Below are 23475 nucleotides of genomic sequence, written 5' to 3'. Positions count from 1 at the left end.
ACAGCCCCCACAGTAGATTTGCCCACTCCAAATTGATTCCTGGCTGACTGGTAGCTGTCTGGCGTTGCAAGATTCCTGAGGGCTATCGTCACTTGCTTGTGAAATGTGAGGGCTGCTCTCATCTTGGTATTCTTGCGCTTCAGGGCAGGGGAAAGCAAGTCACAAAGTTCCATGAACGTGCCCATACGCATATAAAAGTTTTTCAGCCACTGGGAATCATCCCAGACCTGCAACACTATGCACTCCCACCAGTCTGTGCTTGTTTCCCGGGCCCAGAATTGGCGTTCCATGGCATGAACCTGCCCCATTACCATCATGATGTCCAAATTGCCAGGGCCCGTGTGTTGAGAGAAGTCTGTGTCCATGTCCTCGTCACTCTCATCACCGCGCTGCTGCTGCTTCCTCGCCTGCTTTTGCAGGTTCTGGTGCTGCATATACTGCAGGATAATGCGCGAGGTGTTTACAGTGCTCATAACTTTCTTGGTGATCTGAGCGGGCTCCATGCTTGCTGTGGTATAGCATCTGCAGGAGAGTAGAGTGGCAGCAGAAGCGTGATAATGTTTTTTCAGCCCAGTTGTACCATCAGCTGCCAGAGCAGGAGAGCAGAGTGGCAGCGGAAGCATTACGATGGTTTGCAGCCCTATTGTACCGTCTGCTGCCAGCAGCACACAGGACACAACAGCGGTGGCTGAGCTGAGCGGGCTGCACGCTTGCCGTGGTATGGCATCTGGGCGGAAAAAATGCGTAAAACGATTGTCTGCCGTTGCTCTCACGGAGGGAGAGGCGACCGATGACGTACCCAAAATCACCCATGACAATGTTTTTGCCTCATCAGGCAGTGGGAGCTCAACCAAGAATTCCAATGGGTGGTGGAGACTGTGGGAACTCTGGGATAGCTACCTACAGTGCAATGCTCCGCTAACCTCGGTACTGTCAATGCTAGGCTCGGTACTGTGGATGCACTCCACCAACTTAATGCGCTTAGTGGGGACACACACAATCGACTGTATAAAATTGCTTCCTAAAAAATCGACTTCTATAAATTTGACCTAATTTCGTAGTGTAGACATACCCCAAGTGTGCAGGGCAATAAATTGCATCCTCCTGCATAGGACCGTGACTCTGGGAAATGTGCATGAAATAGTGGATGGCTTTGCAGAGATGGGTTTCTGATAATTGTGGTGGGGCGATTGATGGCACACACATTCCAATTATAGTGCCAGACCACCTTGCCTCTGAATACATCAGAAGGAAGGGATACGTCTCATGGTGTTGCAAGTGCTTGCGGATCACCGGGGGCATTTCATGGACATCAATGCAGGCTAGTCTGGAAAGGTGCATGACACATACATCTTCAGGAATAGTGGCATGTACAGAGCTGGGGACTTTCTTTCCAGACCACAAGTTCACAGTGGGGGATTTGGAAATGCCCATACTAATCCTGGGAGACCCAGTTTACCCCAACAGCCCTGGTTCATGAAACCTTACACAGGGCACCTGGACAGCAACAAGGAGCATTTTAACAACAGGCTGAGCAGGTGCCGCAAGGTAGTCGAATGTGCCTTTGGCCGTTTGAAAGCTCGCTTGAGGTGTTTAAATGGCAGGGCTAGACCTTACCAGGGATAATATTCCCATGGTCATAGCTGTGTGCTGCACTTTGCATAATGTGTGTGAATCTAAGGGTGAAATATTTGCTCAGGTGTGGAGCACTGAGGCAGAGCACTTGGCTGCAGTTTGAACAGCCAGATGCTAGGGCTGTCAGAGGACCCCGGGGGCTGCTATTAACATCAGAGAGGCTTTGAGGAACCACTTTGACAATGAGGGGCAGTAACACATGTCTGCTTTGGAGTTGCTTCCCTGTTGCATCCATGTACAATTTTGGGGCCCAAGATCCGTGCAACACAATGCTTTAGGAACCTGTTCCCGAGAGTTAATTGACTGCTATATGCTTTTGTAGAACACACAATAAAAACACTTTACCATTAAATACCTTAGCCTTTATTTATTGTTAAAAAAGGTAAAACCTCACAACGGTGTATAGCTTCAGCTATCATTGTGCAAGCTGTGAGAGGGGTGGAGTGATGGGGAAACTCAGGAGTGCTGTGAAGTGAAAAGGAATGTGTGGGCATAGATGGGGGTGGGGTTGGCAAATAATTGTACATCTGCTGCAGTGGCGCTCAAACTCACAGCTGCAGATTGAGCAGACCCATCAGAGACTTGAGCATCTCTGTATGATCCTCCATAACTTTTATCATCCGCTCTGTCGCTTGCCTAGCAAAAGCAGCATTCTCTTTTCTGTCCTGCCTTTTGGCTTCCCAGCAGTCTTTCCATTCCCTGGTCTGTCTCTCATCATGCTGTATAACCTTGTGGAACATGTCATCTTTGCTGTGCCTAGGCTTTTTCTTATGTGCCGCAGCCGGTCTGCGAGGTTGCGTGGTGTCTTCTCCAAGGTCTGTGCTGAACAGAAAAGGGATTGTTACATTTCAGCAAACAATTGAAACATTTTAGTAAAAAGGGTATTTTGCTAGTAGAAATCACTTTCTCTCTGAGACTCTAGGCAGGCACACAGCTCCGCGAGCACCCCAGTCATGGTGAGTTTCGGGAGTGGGGGAACGCTGTTGTGCATATGGACAAAAAGGTCATGGCTTGCAGGGCACCTTTGCAGGGATCTCATTCTAAAATTATCCCACACTTTTTCACAAGCAGCTAACCTGCTGGCTGACATCTTGCTGCTGAGGGTGACCAGAGAAACCAGGGCTCAGCTGCTGAATGCTTGCGGCTTTCACCTCGGTCTATATGCAGCTCAGCTATGTGCCGTTTTGGTCCCAGCTACAGTGCTCGCTAAATGGCATGGTACAGTTTCCTACAATGGAGGAACTAACAAGGCTGCAATCCCTTGGAATCTGCGGCAGAGGATTAACAAGTACCTCTTGGAAACTTTCCAGAGCCTCTCCCTGGAGGATTCCCTGCAGGTCTCAACGTCCATCGACACCCTGCCTTCATAAAATTTTGAAACTCCTGAGAGACGAACTGTGGTCCGTTGTCGCTCACAAGTTGTTCTGGCAGACCGAAACGACTAAAGAGTCTCCGTAGTTTTTGGATAGTACTCTCTGCAGTAGTGGACTGCATTATATAGACTTCTGGTCATTTAGAATGGGCATCTACCACCACCAAGAACATGCTTCCTTCAAGGGGGCCAGCGAAGTCAACGTGAATACATTTCCACGGGTTTTTAGGCCAGTCCCAGGGGTGTAGGGGCACCCACTGGCCTGCATTCCTGACACCCTGACATGACATACAAATTCTTGCCTTCTCTTCAATAGCAGTGTCCAATCCAGGCCACCAAAAATAGCTTTGTGCAATTTCCTTCATGCGCTCTATTCCACAGTGACCGGAATGTAGCTGTTCTAACATCTGTGATCTCAGTGGTGGTGGGATAATGACACATCTCCCCCAAAACAAACAACCAGATTGGATTGATAACTCCATTGTCTTGGACATGTAGGTAACAAGGTCAGGTGAGACTGGAGAGGTTCGTCAAGATTTGCCATGCATCACCAGATCTGTAACTTGGGACAATACTGGGTCAACGTGAGTTGCCTTCTTTGTCTGAGTAGCAGTGATGGGTGTATTCTCTCCCTGTTCAAAGTAGAAGATTTCCTTTTGGGCAGTATCTTGATGTTTGACTAGCAAAGGCAACCTTGAGAGACCATTTGCATTGCTGTGCAGAGTGGATTTCCTATATTTGATTTCATATATGTGCGCTGAAAGTAACAATGTCCAGTGTTGCATACGACTAGCAGCTAATGGGGGAATGCCTGTGTAGGGTCCAAAAATTGATGTCAGAGGTCTGTGGTCTGTGAGAAGAGTAAACTTCCGCCCAAACAGGTACTTATTAAACTTCCAAATTCCAAAAACGATTCCCAACGCCTCACGTTCGATTTGGGCATAGTTAGTTTCTGCTTTGCTTAGAGTGTGTGAAGTAAAAGCAATAGGTCTTTCTTCTCCCGAAGGCATAATGTGTGACACGACTGCTCCCACTCCATATGGGGAGGCATCGCAGGCCAATTGTAGGAGTAAGGATGGATCAAAGTGTGTTAGAACTTCAGAATTTAGCAATGCATCCTTAGCTTTATTAAATGCAACGTTACAGGCTTCAGTCCCACTTCTGCCCAAGGAGTTCGTGAAGTGGTTTTAACAGTGTGAGATGAACTTTCCATAATAGTTCAATAGTCCTAGAAACGAGCGTAGCTGGCTAACATTTTGAGGTTGGGGAGCCTTCACAATAGCCTTAACTTTTGCAGGGGCCTTATGAAGACCCACAGCATCAGTGATGTGTCCCAGATATTCAATAGAGGGCTGGAAGAATTCACACTTGTCTTTGCGGACTCATAGGCCATACTCTTCCAGTCTTTGTAGGGTAGCCTCTAAATTCTTTAAGTGATCCTCTTCATTTCTTCCAGTGACCAGGATGTTGTCCAGATAGCACTGAACTCTTGGCAAGCCACACAAGATCTGGTCCATAGCCCTCTGGAACAGGGCAGGAGCAGACGTTATTCCGAAGGGTAGGCGACAGTATCGATAAAGCCCCTTATGAGTCACAATAGTCAACAGCTCTTGGGACTTTTCATCGGCATGCATCTGCAAATACGCTTGACTCAGATCAATCTTACTGAACTTTTGTCCCCCAGCCAGGCCTGCGAAGAGGTCATCGATGCGGGGAAGTGGGTATTGCTCTGCACACAACACCGGGCTGACAGTGACTTTAAAATCACTGCAAATCTGGAGGGAGCCATCTTTCTTCACTATTGGAACTATAGGAATGGCCCATGGGCTAAGGGTAACTGGTATTAAGACTCCATTGGTGACCAGGCGCTCCAGGTCCACTTCAACTTTTTGCCTGATGGCATATGGCACAGGTCGGACTTTCAGATATTTTGGTTGACTGTCAGGTTTAATGTTCAATGTCACAGTGATCCCTTCATACTTCCCAGATCCTCTCCAAAAACAGCAGCATGTTTCCTTAGTATAGTAGTGTGATGAACTGAGACTGTTCTTACTGTGGTCTGTGAATGCTGAGTGGGGAGTGTTGGTCTGGGAGGACGATCTATATTGGGGGATGGGAGACTGGCCTTGAGGGATGATGCCTGAGCATGTAATGTGAGAACCCAGGAAGGGGTTAGAGGCCAGGTGACACCTCTGTCCGGGAAGCTGAACAAAAGCTGGGGGGAGGAGACGCTGGGGAGTGAGAGGGGTTTTCAGGAGTTGGCTGGGGAATGGAGGGAAGCACAGACAGGGCTCTGACCCCCCAATGGGGCTGTGGTGCTCCTTGGACCCTAAGATGGACCTAATTGGGGAGGATCCTGTTGTCTGTGCCTGCAAGACCTGTCTTGGACTGTGTTCCTGTCATCTAAATAAACCTTCTGCTTTGCTGGCTGGCTGAGAGTCATGGTGAATTGCAGGAAGCCGGGGGTGCAGGGCCCTGACTCCCCCACACTCCGTGACAAGTGGTCAGTCTGGTTTCTTCTTTAGTCATTTGGTGCACTTCTGTCCAGTTCAGTTGAATCTTCCCAAGCCAAGACCTACCCATTAAGGCTGGGTAATTACCTCTCATCACAAACAGTGGCAATTTAGCAGCCTGTCCATTGAGCTCCATCTTAACATCAATAGTGCCCAACATGGGCACAGCTTCTCCTGTATACATCTTCAGAACAGTTTTTGTTACTTTAAGTGGAAGATGCTGTAGCTTTTCTTTATACACAGTCTCGGAGACTAGCAAGACAGCTGCACCAGTGTCCAGTTCCATGCGTATAGGTTTGCCATCCAACAACGGGGTTACCCAGTATTCATGTGAGCCCACTGCCAAAGACAAAACATGCAGTGGCACTTCTTCTTGTGATGAGGTGTCACCTTGGTCATCCTGAGTCTGCTCTAGGGTATGCAGGGTTCCCCTTTTGGTCGGCCAGACCACAGGCCTCTTTTTCCTTTGTTTACAGGCACACACAATGTGTCCCTTTTTGCCACAGTGTCGACACACCAGGTCCTTACACCAGCATTCTGATGCCTGGTGACCCGGCTTACCACAGCGGTAACATTCCTGACTCTGCACAGTTTTGTGCATAGGTTCTTGTGACACTTTATGCACCTTAGGAGATGCACAGATGTATTGTGCTTCCTTTGTAGCCAGTTCCATGGAGACTGCAATATCAACAGCCTTCTGTAAAGTAAGCTGAGCCTCTGTCAGTAGGCGCTTCCGTATAGCTTCACTGTACAGGCCACACACTAACCTGTCATGCAGGGCATCCTTTAACATCTCCTTAAATTCACAGTGTTCTGCTAGCTTTTTTAAAGTTGCTACAAATTGTACAACTGTTTTATCTTCTTTTTGGTCTCTTTTGTGGAACCTATATCTTTCAGCAATTACTAGTGGTTTTGGGGAAAAATGAGACCCCAGGATTTCCACAATGTCGCTGTAAGATTTGGTCTCAGGCGTAACAGGGTGTAGTAAGCTGCGTAGCAGGGAGTAGGTTTTAGTTCCTACAACACTTAAGAATATTGCACCTTCCTCGCTTCCGTAATGTCATTTGCAATAACAAAAAGCTCAAAACGCTCAGTATACACATGCCATTGCACCATATCTTCCTCAAAAGGTTCCAGTGGCCCTGTAAGTGTAGCCATGGTTTTAGTTTCAGTTTCACAGTTGGTGCCAGCAAGAAGCAGCTAAAAGAGTTTGGTGGTAGTCTTTTTTTTTTCTTTCTTTACCTTGACTTCTACTTCCTTCTGTTGCTGGCGCAGCACAGGTGTTCTATCCTCATTGCCACTTTGTTGTATCCTTGGGGGGCAGCAGGTTTAGGAAGAAATCACTGGAGACCAGAGAGCTGTAAGCCTTAAAAAGCAACCATTTATTTACACACACTGAACTAACCAAACCAGCCAAAACTGGCTGGGCTATCCCCTAATAATCTAACTCAGTTGCCATAGCAACAACAAGGGGCTATTACCAGGACAACCAAATACACAATACTAAGCATACTGATGGTGGCCAGTAAATGATAGTCCATTATTGACTATGCTTGCAATATGTGCAGATGTTGCAAAAGGAGGAAGGTTGTGTGTTCCAGCTTGGGAAGATGATGTTGAATGTGTTCTATCTGTTCTTATATGTCAGGAGCTATTATCTCATTCCACTGCTTTGATACACTTTTTGATCATTAGTAGGATGAATAGCAACCTCTTTATATACTTTTATTGCAAACCTGAAGTTTTAAGCATATCTACTACTCAAAATGTGTTAGTGGGATCTTCATGATGTATGTTCCATGTTATGACTCCCACAGAATGCAAACATGTTTTGGGCCAGCTCTTCAGCATGTGTAAATCAATGGAGCTATCCTGATTTAGTACAGCTGAAGCGCTGGTCTTTGGGTTTTCAGGACATGTCTATTCAGTGAATATAAATAGAATATAGATTAAATATAAATATAGATTTTTCCTTAAACTTATTTTAACATTTTCTATCTTATCGAAGAACAAATGTGATCTCTTGTGTAAAATAAAACTGCTATGTAAAATATAAAATTTTCAGACATAGTGAGATACATTTATTAAAGGTTGATAACATGAGCATGACTTTAGGAAGAAAAAAACTGGGAGATTAAACAGAGGAATTTATTTTAGTTACAATAAATAATCTGCACAGTTCAGTTCCTTGCCTTTGAAGCAGGGAAAAACTAACGATTGCCTTGACAAGCATAGTTTTTCCTTTGTTTGTTGTAGCAAGTCATTGGTGAATTATAAAGGTTGTTGTAATAAACATACATCAGGGTCCCTTTCAGAACATTGTATAGCTTTTCAGATTAAATTTGTGGGGTAGGAGCAGACCCAGCTCTCTTTTTTTTGGCCTCTGGACAGCTTTTTTACTCAACATCATTGATAAGTCACAATTTCGAAAATACATGGTCTCTGATGCTTATTTTCAATGTACTCTCAATTAAATGTTACTCGGTGGATTAAAATTAAATTGAGTATTACATGCAAAAAAACTATTTGCGTGTATATTTTAAAATCTTCACTATGCTAGATTGAAAATGTACCCAATAAGAGAAAACTGCATTGTCTTGAAAAATTGTACATTTAACTTGAAAATAAGTGGTATCAATCCCAGTAGGAGTTTTGTTGCTGAAGGGTTCTTTTATCTTTTCTTCCATTTATGTTCTCTAACATGTTTTGTTGAAGGCTTTAATGAGCTCTTGCATTTACTTGCGGTTATGAATTGTTTAGATTATAAATGTTTCTAATTTCTTTGTGATTTTTAAAGCATTTTAAAGAAACGTTCTGAAATAAAAATATAGCTTTAGCTATAAAACTCACACTAGCTAGTGCTGTCTTTAGGACTTGACCCCAAAAGCAAAATGGCATATGTTGAGCACAGACATGGTATGACTCCACACCCCAACTTTACGAGAGGATGATTGGTTCTGCAAGGAGCTGAGCACCCTTATAAAACCCTGTAGTAACTCTTTTGCTGGCTCTGCCTGCAGAATTCTGCATGTGAGGTGGTTCGTCAAGAAATTACTCAACATCCTGCTCTTGAGGGCTCCGATCCTGCAAATGCTTTTGCATGTGCTTAACTTTACTACCATAAGTAAGTCCATTGAGGGATTACTCATGGTAGTAAAATTAAGCATGTGCAAAAGTGTTTGTAGGATAGGGGCCTAAGATCATTTGTCCATAAACGTACTTACTAGTTTCAAAATAATTAATCAGCGTTTGCAGTGAAAAACAAAACTCATGCTGATGAGAATATATCACTTCGTTGGTGTTTTGTTTTGTAGGATAAAAATATAAGTCATAAAATCATACTTAATTTTCTTTCTTCTTTGCAAAGCAGACATCAGCTGAATCTCAGGAAAAGAAGACTGAATCTGAAGCTAATGAAGAAGTAGTGACAAGTTTTCAGCAACCGAGCCTGGTAAAGTTCAGTGTTATCTAGGAATGTTAAAACATAATAAGTTATTGTGCTTGTGTTTGCTTGCTCTCTTGCTCAGATAGGCAGTTCATGTTTCAAACTGATAAAAGTGAAAGGAAATGAAATAGTGTTTTACAACATTTATAATACTGCATAAAAGTCAAATATGCAGTTCTTTTTCTTGCTTTCTTTTTCTCTGTCTCCCCCGGGATCTGATTCTCCTACTACTGGACATATGCAAAATCCCACTGAAATCAATGGCAAGTACTTTTGAGAGCCAGGACAGTACACTACTCTGTACAGTGCCAGCGCAAGGGGTCCCTGTTCTTGGTTGGTCCCTAAGCACTACAAATAATAAACATGATTAATCAGTTATTCGAGTTAAGTGCTTGTATTGAGTGGGCCCTTGAGTGAATAAAAGTTCTTATATATTTGTGTGTATATTTTATTTTTCTGTAACCTACATTCTAGCTATATATGGTTACACATTTAAGCTTAGACAAGTTCTTTGTGTTGCTCACAGTTGTAAACTGAGCAGCTGAGAGATATATAATGTATTTGAGTAGTATATGTCTTTGTTGTATGTCTCTTTTCAAGTTTTCAGGTCACAGATTGTAGGAACCATAGACGAGACCATGCCATCAATTTTTCAGCAAAAATCCCCATTAGTATTAATATTTAGAGCAATTGATTGTAGTTCCTTTTGGTTACTATTCCACCTTTCTTTGTAAGTCCATTTATCCATAGAGGAATTGATTGCTTTTAGTCTTAACTTATCAAATACTGCAGATGCTGTATAAAATAAATATAGGCAATGAAGGAAAAATTGCACAGCAGGAAACATTATGTTGAGAAATTTGTCCTGTAGGATACAAATATCTGTAGCCTAGTGTCTCGTGCAGTTCTGGATGCCTGGGTGGCTTACATCTCTCTGCAGCTCATGGAGGCTGATCAGTGTTGTGGCGCTGCCTGGTCTGGCCAAACTCACTGTACTTCTGCTTGCCACCAGATTCTCTGCCTCTGCATCAGAATACAGTAGCAGTTTCGTTTGCTTCCATCCTTACTCCTTCTATTTTAACTTTTCTGTTGAGTTTTCTGGGCAGTGGGGAGCAGCGCTCCTCCCTGGGTTGGTTAACTTCTCTGGTTTAACGCTCTCTGAGTTTCCACTACAGTGTCTTCCCTGCTGGCTATTCTGACCCTTACAGGCATGGCAGAGCAGCCAAGAAAGCACCAGGTCAAATCCAAGTGGTGCTCTATATATGAGGCAGCCTTCTGAGGCTCGGAAGATAGTGAGTTGTGTTCACCCTGCTTCCAGCCTCTCTTAAGTCCCGTGACTACGAGTCAGACAGGTGGGTGAGGGTCACCCAGTCACCGAGGCAGCCATGATGCTAATTGGGGAAAAATGGACCAGGAACCCCCAGTGCAGAGCTAGGAGAGGCTCAAAAAACAAGGAGGACCCGGACCACTTGATTCAGGGGTAAATACTAGGGGACCACTGCAGAACAAAAAGAGGAGGCTTTTGGGGCCACAAGTCCCATCCCCCACACTCGTAAAGTAGGTCAGAGCACCATGGGGAAAGAAGCAGGGCTTCTAATAAGCCCCCTCCCTTCCAAGCTCAGGAAGGCTCTGACAATGAGTTTCCCCCTCCCTGCTCTGAGAGGAAATGGGACCCAGTAGGCAGATTCTGAGACAGACCTCTTGAGAGGATTCCAGGTTCTAAGGAAAACAAGCCACAAAAGTCCTCACCAAATCTGCAGCAGAGCTTCTGTGCTACCAAAGAGCACAGAAGGGTTTAAAAAAAATCTAAAAAGGGAAAGAAAAAGTTCAAAAAATTCAGGTGATATAGGTTCAAAACTCCTCTTCCTCCTTCACTCCTCCTCTGAAGAAGGTGAGCTGTCTGCCTCTGAAACCTGAGCAGGTTCCTGTGAGTAAGCCCCAGAGTAAATTTCTCCCCTCAAAAACTTCCCCTGAGATGGCAATAGCCCTTCACTCTGCCTTCGATGAAGTGTTTAGGAATGAATGGAGTGAGCCTGATAAGGCCAACCACATTAACAAGAGTGACCTCAGGCTATATAATATTCAAGAACTAAAGGGCTCTATTGCAGACACCCCAAAGGTGGATGCCACTGCAGCATCCTTTGCCAGGGATATGGTATTCCCTTGGGGAGTTCTACCTTACGGACCCCACAGATATGAAGACGGAGACCACTTTCAAAAGGACTTTGAAGCCTCCTCTGAGTGTCCCTGGCAACTACCACTTTGCAGGAGCATCTTGTTCCTGGCTGAATAATCTCAAAGCTTTAAGGGCAGAGATCACCTTGACTTTGGCTCCACTTTAAAGAAAGTCTCCCTAGCAACAGTATTTGCAGCTGATGCATCAATGGATGCCATGAGGTGTCAGCCTGATTCATGGCTTCCAGCTCACTAGCTGGGCACACCTATGGCTTTGTCCCTTGAAGGTGGACGCTCACTCTAAACAGGTCCTATGCTTGGCCAAGTTTACAGGCTCCCTCCATTTTGGAGAAAAGCTGGAAAAGATGGTGGCTGATGACACAACAATATCCAAACAGTGTCTCCCTTCCCCACTAAGGGTGCTCAGGAGAGAGACTATAGACCAGCCTTCAGCGGGAGGCACTTCTTTCTCTCCTTGTCCCTTTGCTGGTATCTCTGTGAGGACAATAGATTCCCCACTGGAAAACAGTGGAATCGAGGTCTTGGAGGGAAATCCAGAGGGACCTCAGCCCTCCAGAAAAATCCACTTTACGACAAAAATTGCACAGGCCTCTGCCCAGAGCAGATGTTATGGGGCAGGTTTTCCCATTTCCTAGAGGAATTTTTCATTGACCACAGAAAAGTGGGCCAGGGAAATAGTGAACCAGGGATGCTCCCCGAATTGCAGGCTCCACCCCATGCATTCTTCATCCAGCTACAACGATGCCATATAACACAATCTGATCCAGAATTAATTATCTCATCTTCTGGATATCGGACTAATAGAGAGTGTTCCCTCAAAAGAAAAGTTATCTGGGTTCTACTCCATCTTCTTCATTGTACAGAAGTATATGGGGGGTATCAGAGCTCACCTCAAAAGGCTCAATTAGTGGATGAAAAAAATGAAAGTTTTGGATGTTGATACTGGCATCTATGATGCTACCCTGCCCCCATACCTATGGTGGAGGGGAGGAGACTTCTTGACTTCAGTAGATCTAACGGTGCATATTTCCATATTCCAATCACACCATGCCACTACAGCCTTCTGAGATTCACCTATGTCAGGAGACATCAGTACTGAATGCTCAGGTTCAGCCTGTCCTTGGCCTCCAGGATTTTGATAAAGATATTAGTGGTTATAATCGCCAGAGTCAAGTTGCAAGGAACTCACCTGTACCCCTTTCTGGATGACATCTAATCAGAGCTCCATCACAGTCAGCAGTGCACAGGTCCCTATGTTGGATGTTGAATTGCCTCCAGGTGCATGGCTTCCTCATCAGTGCCAAGAAAAGTTCTCTGGTTCCACCCAGGAATTTATTTTCTTGTTCCAGAGTCACAGGAGGTCCACCATAGAACTATATCTCCAACTGCTAGGACTCCTGATGTTATGCATAGGGATTGCTCCATGGGCAGTCACACATCAAAAGCCTTCATACTAAAGGTCTGGGACCACTCTACAGAACCCCTGAAAGATCAAGTATGGCTCCCAACATAGGTGTTCAACTCTTACAGTGGTGGTCAGACCATGACAAGGTCGTAAAGGCATGCTGATCTACCTTCCAGCTCCTTTAGTCCTCACAACCAACGCTAGCGTGGAGAGCTGGGGAGCTTACTTGGAGATCCAAGCAGCCAATGGCCTCCGAAGGAAAGAGGAAAAATCTCACAGGATAAAGTTTCTAGAGCTGAGAGAGGTCAAGCTAGCACTGAACAGGTTCCAGCCACCCTAAAGGGGGACTACATTCTGGCTCAATCAGACAATACAACTATGGTCATGTATTTAAACAGTTAAAAGGGAACAAAGAATCTGACACTACACACAGAAGCAATAGAAATAATGAGGTCGGCAGAACAGTTTCTCCTTTTCCTCAGAGCGATCCATATCATAGGGGACCTGAACCAAAAAGCAAACTGGCTCAGCAGGTGTAGGGTCAATAACTCTGAGTGGTGCCTAAATCAGTTTTTCTATCTCATTGTTCAGGTGTTTGGCCTCCCTTCAGCTGACCTGTTCACAAAAAGAGGCCAAAATATTTCACATACAAGGCAGACCCCAGAGCCATTGGAACAGTGCCTTATCACACAGTTGGCCATAGGGCCTATTTTATGTGTTTTACCCTTTCCTCTACTGTGGAAGGTTGTCCAGAAAATAAAATGAGCACAGGAAATGGGTAATACTGATAATTCCTCATTAGCTGAGGAGACCTTGGTTCTCAGACCTGATAGAGCTGATGTGAAAGCTCCCACTCCAGGTTTAATGGAGACTGGACATTCTTTTGCAATATCCTCTCCATCATCTGGATTTGAAACAGCTCACCTAATAGCCTGGCTATTGAAAGGGAACTACTAAAAGGTCTTGGTCTGTCCTCCACTGTTATTAAGATATTGCTTTAATTTAGGAGGGTATCAACACTAAAAGCTTACTCTTCTATCTGGTCCAGAGTTGTCAACTGGTGCCAAGAGCACAATGCAAATCCCAGAAATTCAGGAATTCCAACTGTTTTGGACTTTCTACAAGAAGCCCTAGACAGATTATCCCAGTACCAGTGCACATCGGCTGTCTGCTTTTAGTAGCATACTATTTGCAGGATCCTTGGGCTCCCTGGCAAACAATCCACAGATTCCTTTGAGCACTGGCAGTCGATTAGTCAGGCCACTCTTTCCAAAATGGGACCTTCCACTAGTTTTGAGAGGCCAGCCAAGGTATCCCTTCCAGTGTCTGACTTCAGTGTTAGCCTTTTTTAAAAATCCATTAAAACTTGCTTCCTAGTAGCTGTCACATTCACAAGGCATGTGTAAGAGCTGGCAGCTTTATCTATACAGGAGCCTTCCTGCTTGTTACATGAGGACAAGCTGGTGCTCAGAATACCAGAATCCTTTCTTCCTAAGGTAAATTTCTCCTTCCACACTTCCAAAGTGGTTGTGCTTCCTTTATTATGTCCCAAACCACAAAATACAACTGAAAAGGCATGGCATATCTTAGGCCTGGTCTACACTAGGGGGTGGGTTCGAACTAAGGTATGCAAGTTCAGCTACGCTACTCGAAGTACCTTAGTTCGAAGTACTTACCCGTCCTCACGGTGCGGGATCGAAGTCCGCGGCTCCCCCATCGACTCCGCCACCGCCGTTCGCGGTGGTGGAGTTCCGGAGTCGATGGGAGCGCGTTCGGAGTTCGATATATCGCGTCTAGATGAGACGCGATATATCAATCTCTGAGAAGTCGATCGCTACCCGCCGACCCGGGCGGGTAGTATGGACGTACCCTTTGATATCAGATGAGTGTTGAAAAATCCATCTCAGGCATGCAGAATCCATGAGAGGATCAGGTTCCCTATTTGTGCCCTTTCATGCGAAATTCCAAGCCCTCCATTGCTATGTGGATTCAACTATGTATTGTGGAATCCTTCAAATCAGAGGTTCCTGTCTTGGAAGGTATCAAGGCACGCTACATGAGATCATTAGGAGCATCATGGGCAGAACGAACAGGTGTGTGCACTTCAGAAATTTGCAAAGCAGCCACTTGGTCTACAGCTAACAACTTTATTATTCACATATTCTGTCTTCTGCAGAAGGTCTTCTTTGGCAGAAAGATGCTGCAGGAGGTAGCCCATAAATAACACAAACTTTTGCATGACCTCATAAAAAAGGGGGATACTTCTTTCCTACCAAACTTTTGTCTCATAACCCTTCCTATATTTGTTCACTGCTCGCTACTTCCCAGTCATTGAGAATTGTGAGAGACGCTGGGCTTCAGAATATAAAATTTCTTACTGATAATTTCCTTTCTGCTAGTAGCGTTTCTCACAGTTCTATCCACCCTGGATGGCTCATGAACAAAGGATCAGATATTATGTGGAACCATTACCATATGACAGTCTTCCTTGTTCTAATGTACCTAGTTATTTACTTATCTCTGGAATATTTGTTAATAATGATGTCATGCAAGTTTTATAGCATGGGAATAAGTCATCTGGCAGCATGAGGGAGCTGAGTTGGTGTGGTCAGACCATGTGGCACCAAAACACCGAACCACCTCTTTGAGCTGCAGAGAGAATATTTTAGCCTAAATGTTCAGAATTGTGGGAGCTGCTCCTAGCAGAAAGGAAGTAATTGTTAGAAATTTTCCAGTCTCAGCACAAAATACATCTCAAGCTAAAAAAGAACTACTAACAGATTTTCAACAACTGAAACAGGTGAAGTTTAACACTATTATGGAAGGACAGTAGAATTTCCATAGTTTAGATTATAGACAGCTACTATAAAAAAACCTTATTTAGGTCCCCTTTGTGATTTTGGTTTAAAAAATTAGTTTGGCCTTACAATTGTTATGTGTATTCTGAAGGCCCTATTCTGAAAAAATAATATTTGCCAGTATAGGCCCTAGATTTGTAAAATTTTTGGTAGGGGTTAGAGGGCAAAGGGGAGTAAGGTAGAGAGTCCCCTATATTTGGGAGTCTGGGGAAGGGTGAAGCCTGCCAGGTAGGAATAAAATTGGAAAATAACTTCTGGACCTGCATCCATGCTCCAGAAGGAAAGTTGGCAGCTCAGTAACCTGGGCACAATCCAGGGGAAACTCCTGGCTTGGCTTCCCACTCCATTAGGAGAGGTCATAGAATCACAGACTCGTAGGACTGGAAGGGACTTGAGAGGTCTTCTAGTCCAGTCCCCTGCACTTAGGGCAGGCGTTAGTATTATCTAGACCATCCCTGACAGGTTTTTGTCTAATCTGTTCTTAAAAATCTCCAATGATAACTTCCCTAGGCAATTTATTCCAGTGCTTACCACCTTGACAGTTAGAAAGCTTTTCCTAACATCCAACCTAAACTGCTCTTGCTGCAATTTCAGATCATTCTTGTCCTAATCTCAGATGTTAAAGAGAACAATTTTTTTTCTCTCTCCTCCTTGTAACGACCTTTTAGATACTTGAAAACTGGCATCATGTCGCCCCTCAGTCTTCTCTTCTCCAGACTAAACAAACCCAATTTTTTCAGTTTTCCTTCAGAGGTCATGTTTTCTAGACCTTTAATCATTTGTGTTGCTCTTCTCTGGACTTTCTCTAATTTGTCCAAATCTTTCCTGAAAAGTAGCACCCAGAACTGGACACAATAGTTCATCTGAGACCTAATCAGTGCAGAATAAAGTGGAAGAATTTCTTGTATCTTGCCTATAACACTGCTGCGAATACAGACCAGAATAATGTTTGCTTTTTTTGCAACAGTTTTACACTTCTGACTCATATTTAGCTTGTGGTCCACTATGACCCCTAGATCCCTCACCAGAGTACTCCTTCCTAGGCAGTCATTTCCCATTTTGTATGTGTACAACTGATAGTTCCTTCCTAAGTGGAAGGATGGTGGCTTGGTAACCTGGGAAGACCCCTGGGGAGCTCCCAGACCTGGCTTCCCACTCCAGAAGGAGAGATGGCAGCTCAGTCACCTGGGCAATCTCCAGGGCAACCCAAGAGCGTCCTCAGGATTTGGCTCCCTGCTCAGCAATTACAGGCCAGTAAGCCTGACGTCAGTACTGGACAAGCTGGTTGAAACTATAGTAAAGAACAGAATTGTCAGACACATAGATGAACATAATTTGTTGGGGAAGAGTAAACATTTTTTGTAATGGGAAATCATGCCTCACTAATCTACTAGAATTCTTTGAGGGGGTCAACAGGCATGTGGACAAGGGGGACCCAGGGGATATAGTGTACTTAGATTTTCAGAAAGCATTTGACAAGGATTCTCACCAAAGGCTTTTAATCAAAATAAGCTGTCATGGGTTAAGAGGGAAGAAAAGATAGGAAGCAAAGGGTAGGAATAAATGGTCAGTTTTTAGAATGGAGAGAGGTAAACCATGGTGCCCCCAGGGATCTGTACTGGGACCAGTCCTATTCAACTTATTCATAAATGATCTGGAAAAAGGTGTAAACAGTGAGGTGGCAAAATTTGCAGATGATACAAAACTACTCAAGATAGTTAAGTTCAAAGAAGACTGCAAAGGGCTACAAATGGAGCTCACAAAACTGGGTGACTGGGCAACAAAATGGCAGATAAAATTTAATGTTGATAAATGCAAAGTAATGCACATTGGAAAACATAACCCAACTATACATATAAAATGATGGGGTCTAATTTAGCTGTTACCACTCAAGAAAGAGTCATTGTGGATAGTTCTCTGAAAAATCCACTCAATGTGCAGCAGCAGTCAAAAAAGCAAACAGAATGTTGGGAATCATTAAGAAAGGGATAGATAATAAGACAGAAAATATCATATTGACTCTATATAAATCCATTATACGCCTATATCTTGGATACTGCCTGCAGGTGTGGTTGCCTCATCTCAAAATAGGTATATTGGAATTGAAAAGGTTCAGAAAAGGGCAATCAAAATGATTAGGGGTATGAAATGGTTTCCGTATGAGGAGAGATTAATAAGATTGGGACTTTTCAGCTTGAAAAAGAGACGATTAGGAGTGGATATGATAGAGGTTTATAAAATCATGACTGGTATGGAGAAAGTAAATAAGGAAATTTTAGTTACTTCTCATAACACAGGGGGTCACCCAATGAAATTAATAGGCAGCAGGATTAAAACAAACAAAAGGAAATATTTCTTCACACAATGCACAGTCAACCTGTGGAACTCTTTGCCTGAGGATGGTGTGAAGGTCAAGACTATAACAGGGTTCAAAAAAGAACTAGATAAATTCATGGAGTATAGGTCCATCAATGGCTATTAGCCAGGATGGGCAGGGATGGTGTCCCCAGACTCTGTTTGCCAGAAGCTGGGAATTGGTGACAGTGGATGGATCATTTGATGATTACCTGTTCTGTTCATTCCCTCTGGGGCACCTGGCATTGGCCACTGTCAGAAGACAGGATACTGGGCTAGATGGACCTTTGGTCTGACCAGCTCTTATGTTCTTGTGAGTGAGGGCAGCTCATTAAACGAGCCACCTTCTCTACTTCTGGAGCAGTGAGCTGAGTTAGAAGTACCAGGCTATGTTCTGGCTCCCCCCAAAAAGTGCTGGAACGCTGTTACACAGCTTGAGCTCTGGTATGGGCCTTTTTCCTCTGAGTGGTGCCAGCTCCAATCCACTCCCAGGATATTGGTGGGGCCTTGGCCCAAAGGCCCATATAACCGGTACCCATTTTTGCTTGCGCTTGTGAAGGCCTTGTGTTCATTTTGATGACATTTCTCTGTCTATCTGTGACACAATAACTTTTGAATTCCAAACCTGATCATTTTCCTAATTTCAGGGCATGTTCTAGGCATCTGTAGCCAGAACCCTGGTGATTCTAGGTGCAATCAGAACACAGGAAGAAGAAAAATGGAGGACACTTGTAGTTGCTATCGTCTGCTTAACAGTACCTCTGATCATTTTGCCAATAGAATTCAACATGTTGACACCCTGAATGACAAAAGAGAAACAGTTACTCTCTCTGCTTGGAGCTTTTGAGCAGGTATTCAGCCAGCAGGGGCAGCCAGAGAGAGAAGAGAGAGAAATCTTTCTTCCTTGCTTTGTAATGTCCTGCCTTCTCAAAGCCTGTACCAGGTGTGGGGCGAGAGCACCTCCTGGCATCCACCCCTCCCAATCTAGGGGAATGAAAGGTACTTCGGGGGCAAAGGGACGAGAGAGACACAAAGCCCTTAGCACAGTGCAGATAAGAGGGGACCTTGGTGTGAGGGAAGGGGAAAATGGTGGGGGAGGGACTGTACCCTTGGCATGGTGTAGAGAATGGTGGGCCCTGCTGTGGGGGAGGGAGAGGAACAGAGCCCTTGGCAAAGTAAAAAGTACAGAAAAAGGCAACAAAAATGATTAAGGGTATGGAACAGCTTCCTTATGAGTGGAGATTAAAAAGACTAGCACTGTTATGCTTAGAAAAGAGACTACTAAGGGGAGATATGATAGAGGCCTCTAAAATCATGAATGGTGTGGAGAAAGTGAACAGGGAAGTGTTATTTACCCCTTCCCATAACACGAAAACCAGGGGTGACCCAATGAAATTAATAGGCAGCAGGTTTACAACTAGTATAAGGAGGTATTTTTTCACACAACACACAGTCAACCCGTGGAACTCATTGCCAGGGGATGTTGTGAAGGCTAAAAGTATAACTGGGTTAAAAAAAGAATTAGATAAGTTCCTGGAGGATAGGTCCATCAATGGCTTTTAGCCTAGATGTTCAGGGATGCAACCCCATGCTCTGAGTGTTCCTAAACCTCCAACTGCCAGAAGCTGGGACTGGACGATGGAATGGATCGCTTGATAAATTGCTCTGTTCTGTTCATTCCCTGTGAAGCATCTGGTCACTGTTGGAAGACAGGATACTGGGCCAGATGGACAATTTGTTGGACTCAGTATGGCCATTCTTATATTCTTCTCTGAATGATTATTATCTATTTCAGTCAGGAGTGGTAACGGTTGTTTATGATTCTCTTTCACAAGCCAGGAAGGGCATGGGTCAGATTTCCCAAGTTTTGGGTTGAGACTCCTTTAGGGTGTCCAGAACTCCTTGCTGAGGGAATGTTCTGAACTCTGGGAATGCAGGTGGGCTGTTGGATAGTGGGTATAGGCAGCATGGATCCAGGCTGTTTGAGGAGGCTTCCTGAATTTGTCTAATCTTTTCAGAGAAGCAAGATGATAGGTCTTTGTGGTGCTTGATGCCCAGCTCTAATGCAGGTTGTGGGCATTCAGGATTGATAAAGCACTTTACCACCCTTGGTAGCCCCTTGGGACAGGATTTGGCAGCCTCAGTGCAGGCTGAAAGAAAAGTTCTTTTGGCCTGTTATACAGCCTCAGCTTTGAGGAATTATTGCATTTCATCTTGTCAGAATCAGCCTTTCTCCCCCACCATTAGCACTTGAGTTTCTGCTCTTCTCTCTTCAGCTGGTGCAGGGTCTCAGAAAACCAAGGAGATCTGTGAGTGATGGGAAGAAAGGTGCCATTTGCAGGCAGACATGTTAGTTGTTGAGGCTAGTGTAGAATGGCAGTGATTCACCAGGTCATCAGCTCCTGATCTTATGGCTGGAGTGCTGTCATCCCTTAGCAGGTTTTGTAATTTGTTGGAATCCATGGCTGAATCAGGATAATTGCTCTTTCTGGTTGCCTGGGCATTGAAAGATCTCTGACCAGTGCTTTAATGAGGTGATGGTCTGTCCAAGACAGTGACCGAGTTGTTATGTCTTCTATCTTGACATCTAGGCCAAAGATCAGGTCTCAGGGGTAACTAGCTGTGTGGATGGACCAAAGATCACCTGTGAAAGTCCTAGGGACATAAGTGAGGAGATGAGTTTTTGGATCCTTAGTAAGGTTTTTGAGTCTTTTTCTTCCCCTCCTCCATTTTGATATTGTTCCTCTCTTCTCTGTTTTACTAGCTACTCTTTCCTTTCATTCTTCAGTTTCTTGGCTCTACTACCTCTCTACACTCTCCTCCATTTCATGGGCAAGCATCTAAGTGAAGTTTAGTAGAATCCTGATTGTCTGTAGTACCATTAATCAATGCTTTAGTAAGGACTTTCACAACTTTTCTTCAGCTGTCAGCATATAGTGAGGGGCAATGTGGGAAAACAGCACAAGAACATGGATTCTTAAAATAATTGTTCTGAAGGATCTAGCTCTTTAAAAGAAGACTCCTGAGAAGTCATGAACTTTTAGCCTAAACCCGCCAATTCTCTTCTTGTGTACATAAAAAATCATCATGATATCATAGCAATGTTCATGGCTAAAATACCTTGAACTGTTCTGAAAATTAATTTTAGGATTTTAATGGTCTTTTGATGATTTTGTGTTTACGTTCTATATTTCAGAAAAGTCATATTAGAAGTATTAAAATGTCATGTCTACAAAAAAACAAATTTTTAACTTTTTTTCCCCTCTTAGACCAAAGAATCACTTAGTGGAACAACTCCTTTTGAGGCACCAGGAACTTCACATACACTTTCAGAGGATATGCCTAGTTCTGTAGAAACTGAGGAATATAAATTAAAGTTCTCTTCTTCAGACATTTCACGCTTATATGAACCAGCTTTTCCAGTGCCCAAAATTTCAGAGGATGCAGAGAGAAAACAAGAATCACAGACATCTATAACATCGCCTTTAGAGGTAACATTTGTATATCTAATTAATTATAGTCTTAGAGGTGGATTGTGTTGTGCCTCTCTGGTTATGTCTACATTGCAGCTGAGAGCATGCTTCCCATGTGGGTAGACTGGCATGTGCTAGTTCTGCTTGGGTTATTGTGCTGAAAATAGCAGCATAGCCAGCATAGCTGAGGCAGCTGGGGACAGACTACTGAGTACAAACCTGCCTGGACCCCTTGGATACGTACTCTATGTAATCCCCAGATACTCCGCTGTTTGTAGTGCTCTACCTCAAGCAGAGCTAGCAGGTTTGTCTACCCATGTCGGGAAGCACACTTCCAATCTCAGAGTATGTCTGTGCTACAAACCTAAGTCAACCTATATTAGGTTGACTATGTAATTACTGTGGTGGTGCATGTCCATACTACCCTCCTTGGGTTGGTAGTGCATGTCCTCCCAAGAGCGCTTCCACTGACCTAAGAGGGGCAGTGTGCGGAGCTGAGAGACGGGTTTCTCAGCTCTGATGGCAGCTCCCTGACAGAAGCCTGGCTGCTCCACAGGCTCCCGGGCTCCTGGCAGGCTCCCCCCCCATTACTCCCTGTTCCTGGTAGGGAGCTGGGGAAACCACCCAGGGTTTCTCATCCCTTCATTTCCCGCCAGGAGCAAGAGGGAAGCTGCCTGGGGTTTCTCTCCTCCCTGTTCCCCACCGTGAAATTGAAAAGATAGCTGATGTAACGGATGCAGTGTCTGTAGACACTGCATCTCCCTAAGTACACCAACATAAGTCTTATGCCTTTTGTGAAGGTGGAGTCAGTGTACTTACATTGGTGGGAGGAAGACTGTAGTGAAGACACTGACATAAGGCAGCTTATGTTGACCTAACTGCGTAGTGTAGACCAGCCCTCAGTGTAGACATACCCTCAGAAAGTAAAGCCTGGGGAGGAGCATGGCAAATTTGTGCCTCCCAGATTCTGGATTTCCCCTGGAGCTGATGTAACAAATGGAGTAAGTTACAGCAGTCACTATGGCTACTCTAATTTATAGCAACCTTAACTGTCTGCTATGGTTTGCTCTGAAGTGTGGAATTGCCAGAGTTCAGAGTACTTCAACATGGATAAAAAAAATCCATATACTATTTAGTTTTTTATAATACGGTTTTTACCCTTCAGCTTTATTGCTTTTTAGGCTGTAGCCGCAGACATACTACAGGTGAAAGGAGAAGCAATCATAAAGGCTAAACCATTTGAAGTTCAGCAAAAGCCATCAGAAGAAGATCTTCAGCAACCGCAATCACTGTCTTCGCTGTCCACATGGACTCCAGAGATCAAGTACCTTTTAGAACATTTCATTGCTATTGAAGTGAATGTTATGGAAAATATTTTTGCAGTTATTTTAAACACTGTTGGAAAAATTAGTATAGTACATGTTTAAAGTAGGCATAGGGCCATTTTCTAAACTCTGGATCTGAACATCCAGAACTTTGGAGAAGTTCAGATTCAAACTTTGTAGCTCAGAATCAACTGTAGTTTGAATTTGCTGTTCATCTTCTTAAAATAGTTTTTAGTTACAACTTTTTAAACATATAGGCCCAAACTCAGCCCTGGCATTGACTCAGCAGGAGTTGGAGGCACTTATGCTGGGGTAGAACTTGGTCCATACAATCCTAAACATAATCTAATTAAAATATTAAAAAACAAACTATGGAAAATACCACAAATGTAATATAAACAATTCCAGATTTTAGCCATCTTCTTTACTTATGTACTAAGAATTCGTTGACTTGTATTTGTATTACAGTCAGTGCTTATTATTTCAGGTGCAGCAGTAGAGGCGGGTGAAATATTTTGGATGAAATATTTTTAGCTAAAAAATGTAGATTCAGGTTGACTGACACTTTCTTTAATTCATGTCAAATTTGCCATATTAAACACAAATTCAGAAAAAGTCTAAATGTTTTGTTTCAATATTTTTTAAATTAAACACATCTTCACATTTTGATTGGAAATTATTTTTCATTTCAGATTTTACTTGCATTTTAATTATTTAAAAAAGGCAAAAAAAATCCACCACCCTGAAGCAAAATGAAATGATTTATTTTGTGTTAAATTAAACAGTCATTTCAACCCAAAATTAATTTTTTTAGACTTTTTTGGTTCACTCAAATTTGTTTGTTTTGGGTTGACTCAAAACAAAATTATTTTGTTTGGTTTTTTTTGGTTCAGCTACC

At 43.7% G+C, this 23475-nt stretch overlaps 1 protein-coding gene across 5 annotated transcripts in view; it reads left to right on the top strand.

The window, feature by feature from the left end:
* Positions 1 to 23475, top strand: part of TTC6 (tetratricopeptide repeat domain 6) — a 137184-nt gene that overhangs the window by 9672 nt on the left and 104037 nt on the right. For 2 of the 5 annotated variants that reach the window (XM_039539077.1, XM_039539075.1), the window contains 3 exons: positions 8888 to 8971; positions 21049 to 21270; positions 22434 to 22576. In XM_039539077.1, the coding sequence (XP_039395011.1) occupies positions 8888 to 8971; positions 21049 to 21270; positions 22434 to 22576 (449 nt within the window). Of the gene's footprint in view, positions 1 to 7087; positions 7164 to 8887; positions 8972 to 21048; positions 21271 to 22433; positions 22577 to 23475 lie in introns of those variants that run through there. The other 3 variants (XM_039539079.1, XM_039539078.1, XM_039539076.1) reach the window with 3 other exon arrangements.

This window comes from Mauremys reevesii, linkage group 4, assembly GCF_016161935.1.
Source record: "Mauremys reevesii isolate NIE-2019 linkage group 4, ASM1616193v1, whole genome shotgun sequence".
Lineage (NCBI taxonomy): Eukaryota > Metazoa > Chordata > Testudines > Geoemydidae > Mauremys > Mauremys reevesii.
Note: the sequence above shows the minus strand (reverse complement) of the source record. Positions and strands in the feature narration are given on the sequence as shown.